The 8475-nt window shown below is 41.6% G+C and overlaps 1 protein-coding gene across 1 annotated transcript in view; it reads right to left on the bottom strand.

Annotated features, from left to right (window-relative positions):
• The window catches only part of Pth2r (parathyroid hormone 2 receptor), a 70568-nt gene that overhangs the window by 32226 nt on the left and 29867 nt on the right, over positions 1 to 8475 (bottom strand). The window contains exons 6-8 of the mRNA XM_031368859.1: positions 8060 to 8249; positions 6673 to 6826; positions 2824 to 2884 (exon numbers count right to left, since the gene is read on the bottom strand). Coding sequence (XP_031224719.1) covers positions 2824 to 2884; positions 6673 to 6826; positions 8060 to 8249 — 405 coding nt within the window. The remainder of the gene's footprint in view (positions 1 to 2823; positions 2885 to 6672; positions 6827 to 8059; positions 8250 to 8475) is intronic.

Here is an 8475-nt window from a genome sequence, read left to right as displayed (position 1 = left end):
AGTTGGGGGGAGAAAGGAACCTGATCTGGTATTGGATGAGGGAAAAGGACTGAAGTCCCCCCACAGAGGGCGAGCAGAAAGAATGGAAACAGGCAACCTCAGGAAGTAGAAGGTTGGGGGGACCCTCCAGAATGCACCAGAGACCTGGGAGGTAAGAGACTCTCAGGACTCAAAGGGAAGGACCCTAGATGAAATGCCTGACTGTAGGAAGAGGGAACCTATAGAGCCCACCTCCAGCAGGAAGACAGGGCATCAAGCGAAGGATGAGGTTGTCATCCCACAGTCACATCTCTAACGCATAATTGTTCCTGTCTGAAAGAATTACAGGGATGGAAATGGAGAGGAGCCTGAGGAAGAGAAGGCCCAGCGACAGACCCAAAGTGGGATCCAGCTCAAAGGGAGGTCCCAAGGCCTGACACTATTACTGAAGCTATGGAACACTCACAAAAAGGGACCTAGCATGACTGCACTCTGGAAGACCCAATAAGCAGCTCAAAGAGTCAGATGCAGATATTTGCTCCAAACCAATGGACAGAAGCAGCTTTCCCCTGTGGTTGAATTAGGGAAAGCTGAAAGAAGCTGAGGAGGAGGGTGATCCTGTAGGAGGACCAGCAGTCTCAATTAATCTGAATCCCTGAGATCTCCCAAACATTGGACCATCAAACAGACAGCATACACCAGCTGATATGAGGCCCCTAATACACATACAGTAGAGGACTTCCAGAGTCTGTGTTCATTCAGAGATGATGCACCTAATTCTAGAGACTAGAGGCCCCAGGAAGTTTAGAGGTCAGGTGGCATGTGGCCTAGGGGTATCTAAGTGAAGACAGGGGGATAGAGAGGAGGTGTGGGATGTGGAGTAGTCGGAGGGTGGATGCAGAGGTTTGGGAGTATGTTTGGGGAATGAAATATGGAGTGTTAAAAATAAATTAATTAAAAAAAAAAAGATAGTGGCCAGTCCTAAGAAAAAGTAGGTTTGGCATCTCAAAACAATTCCTCAGTGAGATCTCTCTTCACTGAAAGTTAGAGCAAGTTGGTATTTAAAACTAACCGTCTCAGATATCTTACGAGGTGTTGCTGGTTTTGTAAGTAAATAGAACCAAGAAACAGAAAGTACTGGTTTTGCAATTTTATTACTGTCTGGTGTGCTTATTTCTAACTAGACAAGATGCAGAGAAAAATCAAGAGCTCCCACTTAGGGTTAATGGAACTTAGGAGGAAGGAAGACCAGGGTGTGGATGCTTCAGTCCTGCATTGATGGGGGGACGAACGGGATGATCGCAGGAAGTGGAGGGAGGGGAGCACCTGGGAGAGAGAGAGGAGTGGGAAGAAATAAGGGGGGACAGTATCAGGTACTGGAGAGGGCAGTAGAGAGGTACAGAGGGTCAGGAAATCGAATAAAAATATGTATCATGGGAGGATGAGGAACTGGGGATAGCCACTGGAGGGTCCCAGACGACAGGGAAACGAGAGGCTCCGAGGACCCAATGGGGATGATTTTAGGAGAGAAGGGGAGATAAAAACCTGTAGAGACCACCTCCAGCACATAGGCACAGCCCCCGGTGGTGGGGTGGGGCCACACACCCATTTAAAGTTTTTAACCCAGAAATGATCCTGTCTAAAGGAAGAACAGGGACAAAAAAATGGAGCAGAGGCTGAAGGAAGGGCCATCCGGGGACTGCCCCACCTAGGGATCCATCCTGTCTGCAGACACCAAACCCGACACTGTTGCTGTTGCAAGAAGCACTTGCTGACAAGAACCTGGTATGACTCCTCCTTGGGGAGGTTCAGCCAGCAACTCACCAATACAGAAGTGGATGCTTGGAGCCAACCATCAGACTGAGCTCAGAGACCCTGGTGGGGGAGCTGGCGGAAGGACTGGAGGAGCGGAAGGAGATTGCAACCCCATAGCAACATCAGAACAACATCAGCTGGCCGGACCACCCAGTGCTCCCAGGGACTAGACTGCCAACCAAGGGAGGGATCCATTAGCTCCAGATACATAGGTAGCAAAGAATGGCCTTGTCTGACATCAGTGAGAGGGGAGGACCTTGGTCCTGTGGAGGTTTCATGCTCCAGTGTAGGAGGATGCTGGAGGATGTGGGAGATGGTGGGTGAATGAGCACCTTCACAGAAGCAAGTGGGAGGGGGGATGAGAGGGAGGTTGTGGATGGGGATCTTGTGAAGGGGTAACCGGAAAGTGGGATATCATTTAAGATGTAAATGAATGGAATGATTAATTTTAAAAAAAGGGGGGGTGTATTTTAGTGCTAGACTGGGTGTCTAGAAAGTACAAAGCCCTGGGTTCCAGCCTCAGCAACACACACGTAAACATACAAAATGCAAACTCAGAAGTTGAGTGTAGAATGTCAAGAGTGATGGATATAGCCGGGCAGTGATGGTGCACGCCTTTAATCCCAGCACTTTGGAGGCAGAGGCAGGCAGATTTCTGAGTTCAAGGCCAGCCTGGTCTACAGAGTGAGTTCCAGGACAGCCAGGGCTAGACAGAGAAATCCTGTCTCGTAAAAACAAAACAAACAAACAAAAAAAAAAAAGATGGATGTAGACATGTTTTGATCATCATAGTTTTTAAATCGATTATGTAAATCATAAAGTTCAACAACTTAATCCAGTCTGAGCCTTTCTGTCCTCTAACCTAGGAGCTAAACTGCTTCCAGTTTCCGGGCAATGTGTGAGCGTTTACCTCTGCATACAAGCACCTTCACATGACTCCCACAAAGGATCATAGTATCAGCAAGAGCAGTCAAAGCGCAGAAACCCGGAGTTCTCAGGAATCCCCACCCCAGTTTGATTTCCACTAACCTGGTATCCGCCAGAGTGGCTCGAGCCACTGCCCAGGCCACAACGAATACCGCTGGAAATCCTGAAAACAGAAAGAGATTTGGAGGCCACTATTTACTTTCAGATCAAAATGATTGTTTTGTTTCCTTGTTATTTTTCCCCCCTCAGGTGACTATAATATTACCACTTAAAAGAGGAAAATAGATACACAAAAAATATTGTTTTCAGTGAGAAACGTGCACCTAATACCCTCTTGTTAGTTTGAGAAAGGAGGGGCAGTCTAAAGGGCAAATTGTCCCCGGAAGTTTGAGGGTGATGATGTTTCATCAAGTTTTCCTGGCAGGAATGGAGGAGGAAACCACATTCGGAGGGGACAGAAATTCACAGAACCATGACCATGCACAGAGTGTTCCACTCTGACTAGCCACATGGAGGCCTGCTCTCAAGGAGTGAGGCAACCAGGACAGAGAAAAAGCTGGGAGAAGCTGTGGTCTTAAAATCATTACACTGTTCAATCAACGGTACATTTAGAACACTTCCACATTCTAACAGCGGAAGACGAAGATGCCAGAAGCTTCTGACGTCAGGAAGTCCAGAAGGAAAGTTAGTCCTTTCTTGGCTCTAAGTCCGACTCCAAATAGAAGCATCTGTCTAGAAGGGACAGAACTGACCACTCGAAAAACAGGTATTATAAAGTGAGTCAGGTATCCTTGGCCCACTCTTTTGCTTCCTCTCTCAGCATCCGCTCGCTCTGACGTATCATCCGCTGCAACACCATGTCACTTGCCATCAAGCCTGCACCAGAAGCTGACGCTCCCAGACCTCCAGAATTGTCTGCCTGCTTCCATTTCTTCTTTATCCAGCTTCAGCTACTTTGCTATAGTGACACAAAATGAACTAAAGTAGGGAAGTTCACAAATACTTCCATATTTAATTTACCAACAAAGGAACACTTGAAAACGATTTGCTAGACCGAGGTCACATTATATACAGGTGACATATTATAACAGGTAATGAAGTGTTTATACTTGCTGATGATTAAAAAAAAAAAAAAAACAGGATGTGAAATTTTTCTACATTGGCAACAGGTCCATGACCACACCAAATAACCAGAATAAGTACTTTATATATTAATCAACAGACACTAGCACCTCTTTTGACAGCTGAAAATTAAGAATATAAAAATTAAATATCATATTCATAATGGTGAAACTAAAACTGGAACATTTTAAATTAAAAATTAAAATATAGAAAGACACATAGATGAGAGAATGAATGGAAAGAGAATAAAGTGAGGCAAAGACAGAGAGAAGTAAGGATGTGTGGGGTTAAAAGAGAAAAAGTTGTTACTTATGTTTATTCCTCTCTGCATTGTTTATGAAGACTTATTTTTAACTGTGTGAACATGTGTATGTAAAGGTGTGTGCCTTGCGTGTGTGGGGTCATTTAGAAGCCAGAGGCCTTGGGTCCCTAAGAGATGGAGTCACAGGCTGTTGTGAGCCATCCAGTATGGATAATAGGAATTGAACTCGGGTCCTCTGGAAGAAGGATTTGAGCTCTTAACTGCTAGTCAGTCTCCCGCCCCCTTTCTACATCTTTGTAATTAAACTCAGTATAAAAGCAATCACTTTAATGTTTGTCTAGTCTAATACTAGATTTAAAAAGTGACACTCCAATAAGCCTTGGTTCCTCTTCAGATTAAAACTTTCCTTTGAAGTGTTTAGAATTAGTATTTAAAATTAATGTAACTACAGTAGCCCAATATCACCACAACATGAATACTAGGTTTCTGAGTACTTGCCTAGCTGAAGAGAGTTTAAAGCCATGATTGGCCCAAGTGAGCAATAAGCAAAAAGCAGCCAACCTCCCTTCTACAACAAACCCAATAAATCATATCATTGAGAGAAGATGTGCAACAGGATTTTCTGTGAATTATTTCCAAGCCATGTAAAGCCACCGTCATATTTTCAAGCACTGAAGAGTGGATTTATAAAAATAAAATCATTCTCTTGGTTTTTTAAATATGAGGACAGCAATTGATTAATCAATAGGATGATTCGTAGCCCTAAATTTTTTAAGAGGTTTGCTTTAGGATACAGGAGTCAGTCTTAGATAGCTATTACTATTCTTTTCATTAAATATGCCTAGAAAAATATTTCTCAACCTGTGAGTGGTAAACCCTTTCATGGGGGTCACATATCAGATGTCCTGCATATCAAATATTTATGATTCACAACAGTAGCAAAATTAGAGTTATGAAGTAGCAATGAAAATCATTTTCTGGTTGGAGGTCATCACAACATGAGGAACAGTATTAAAGGGTTACAGCATGGGGGAGGCTGAGAATCACTGATCTAGAATATCTTTTTAGGACTGGAGTTGTAAAGAGAGTCTGAAGATATTCTAGCTACAGAATTTATTATTATGTGGCATTGTGCAGATGAAATCAACCTAATGTTAGGTAAAAGATGCTCATGCATCGGTGTCTGTGAGGATCCTGCATACTTTAGCGGCCTTAAACCTCCCTCATGAGATCTCAAAAGACCTTGCTTATTTGCTGCATCATCCCAATGACAAAATCATTGTGAGCAAATTAAGAAAAGTTGTAAGAGAAAATTAGAAACCTACACTTGCATAAAAGTATAGGAGAAACAGGAAACCTTGGTCCTTTTTCATTCCTCCAAGGTTCTACTGTGAGGAATTCCCAAATTTAACAGAGCAAAAGTAGACTGCACTGAGCGTTCAAAGTTCATATCCAGAGTCAGTGAGGACACCTGAACCTCTTTCTTATCAAGCCATAAGAAACTAGAGAAAAATGATCAGTGCACATGATCAATGTAGAAATTCAAAAAGTAAACAAGCAAGCTCGCTTCAGGAACAAATAAATCCACAAACATCATTTCAAAGCCAGTACAGCATTACATCTTGTCATCCTAAAGACCTTCAGTGAGTTAACCAAAAGTGTCCTTTTCAGTAATTCACAATTTCGGCTGCCATGAAAATTTTTAAGGCAAAATGGGCAAAGGAATATTCCTGCTTCATTGGGAGGGGAGGAAAACACGTCTTCCAATTTAAACCTGAGACTGAACTGTGCTCTTCTCCTGAGCTGAGCTCCTCATAATTTAAACACTCAAGCGATAACTTAGGTCCGTCTGCAGTCGTTAAATCTCCAGACGCTTCTCTTTTAACCACCTCTGAGCCTTCCTTACCCTAAAATTTTAACGAGTACACAGAATCCCTTTCCCTGTCTCATATTGAGATCCTGCCTGGTCCAATAACTGCTTCAGTCCTGGTAAGCCATTTGTGAAATGTGAGCTGAATATCATGTCTTAAATTTACTCTACTGGAAGTAATTTGAATAATCACCATCCAAGAATGGCATGGCTCTGTAATTGGTTTGTACCTTTATGTGTTCAATGAAGTCAAAATAGGCGTTTATGACACTCTCATTATTTGACCTAGAAACATAAATCAGAGACACTGTTGTAGCGTATAAATTCAAACTTCAAAACTGTCAGGAGGAAGTCATTGACAGAGCAGACCTGGCGTAAGGCACGGACCTGAAAGGTTTGAACGAGTACAGCTAACCAGTCTTTCCAGCTTCATCCCCAGAGTTCTAGCTAGAATTTGGCCTAGAAACACTAACCACAATTTAAGCTTGAAAAGTTTTCTACTCCTAGAAGAATGATAGAACTGATGTTAATAAATGCATTTAGTTAACAGAACAATGAAACAAAAGAAAAGTAATAAGTAAGATAGGTGGGATTCTTTTTTTAAAAAAAAAAAACTGGCTGAAGGAGGTGGGTGATGAACAGGGCGCAATGTACTCAATCCCATAACCAGTCAATAGGAAAGGATGTGAGTACTTACCCCAGCCTATCAAGATGAAACCCCACAGGTATTTGGTGTCGGAAAAGAAAGACACAAAGATTAAGTTATGCAGGTAGAGACCTTCCACCAGGATCCAGTAATAGTTTGTAGCCAAGAAATAAATAAACATCACGACAGCGATCTTGCACCCCACCTGTTATGAATGAACCAGAATTGCACTGGATTAGGACATTTTGTTGTGCTGGATGCCGCCCTGAGACCCCTAAAAAATTAATTCTTCCATTTACCTTCTGATAATTAAAAATGTCTCAATTCATGAGAACACTAAGAATGTTGAAAAGATCGGAATCAAGTGGTCTTAGCATAGGACTTTGCAGACTACAGACTTGATTCTGCTTTTAAAATAACATTTTTCTTTTAGTGGTTACCAAATTTCATAATTTTTTTCTTTTTATAAAAGTAACATAATCATCAGGAAAAAACCAGAAGGATAAAAAATGAGGAAAAATATTAGTATTAGTCACATTTCTATGACAAAGTTGTTTCATTCTGGGCTTTTCATGTGACTACCCCAGCAAAATAAATCACACCAAATGTTAATGACTGAAACAGTAAACATTTCACATCTGAGGGTTGTTGATATAAGGTCTGAGCTGAAGTGAGCTCAGTTAACCCTTGCCAGACTCTCTCAATTTGCTTTATCCAGTACCCTGTCACATGACTATACAACACTGGGAAAAACAGATCACAGGTCAGGCCCAGATCCAAGAACAGGTCATAAAGTCAAAAGGGAATCAGAGCTACAGATGGTCATTCCCTGAGACTGTGGAGAAAATCAATCTACTATAATTAAGTGCCAGGTTCTAAATCATCATCACCACCTCCACTCCCACCCCTATGATCAAATTTACTGAATTACTGTGTGACTCTAAAGACTGGGACATTTAAGAGAAAAGTCACATGCCTTGGAATTTTGTGTGGTGTCAAGGCTTCAAGAGTAGAATAAGGGAACTGAATATGGTAGCCTTTTAAATCTCAGGCTTCTGTTTATGCTGACGAGATTTTACTTTTGAAAGCAACCATGACAGCTACCATGACCCATACATCAGATTCCATTACATTCATGCATTTTGTAGAATTTTCTTGTAGTGACTTCAAAAGAGTGGTTAGGCATGAAAGGACTATATATGTAAATATATATATATACACATATGTGTGTATATATATACATATATACAGATATGTATCTATATGTGTATATGTGTGTATATATGTGTGTTATATGTGTATATATATATATATATATATATATGTTCTATCTAATCTAATTAATTTAAAGGAGAAGCAAAATAACCCAAAACAAGAAATGTTTGGTGCAATATGATGTGAAACTTATTTACAAAAATTCTGTAGTGAGACCACGTACATACTGAGATTTGTCCACAGAAGGTCCTCCAATGAAGTTCTGAAGGTCACCCTGCATCACCAGAGACTGTAGTGCCTCTACTCCCAGGTGAGCCTGGGCTACTCTGTCCTTGACAAAGATGCTCATGGCTCTCAGCATGAAGGACACAAACAAATGCAAATGGATATAGTTCCTAGTGCAATGCAATCGCCTATGTACAGAAAACATTAATTATTTAGGTTGGATAGAATTAGAATAGAAGAAAATACACCCAATGAGCCTAAACACCACACACACACACACACACACACACACACACACACACACACACACACACAAAGGAAAACTTGGTAAACTGAAGTGAAAAGTCATAACAAAAATGGCTTAGATTGAGCCTGGCATCCTACCACACCAAAAGGAGAAGGAGGAGGAGGATG

Source organism: Mastomys coucha, unplaced genomic scaffold (assembly GCF_008632895.1).
Source record: "Mastomys coucha isolate ucsf_1 unplaced genomic scaffold, UCSF_Mcou_1 pScaffold14, whole genome shotgun sequence".
In the NCBI taxonomy this organism is placed as follows: domain Eukaryota; kingdom Metazoa; phylum Chordata; class Mammalia; order Rodentia; family Muridae; genus Mastomys; species Mastomys coucha.
Note: the sequence above shows the minus strand (reverse complement) of the source record. Positions and strands in the feature narration are given on the sequence as shown.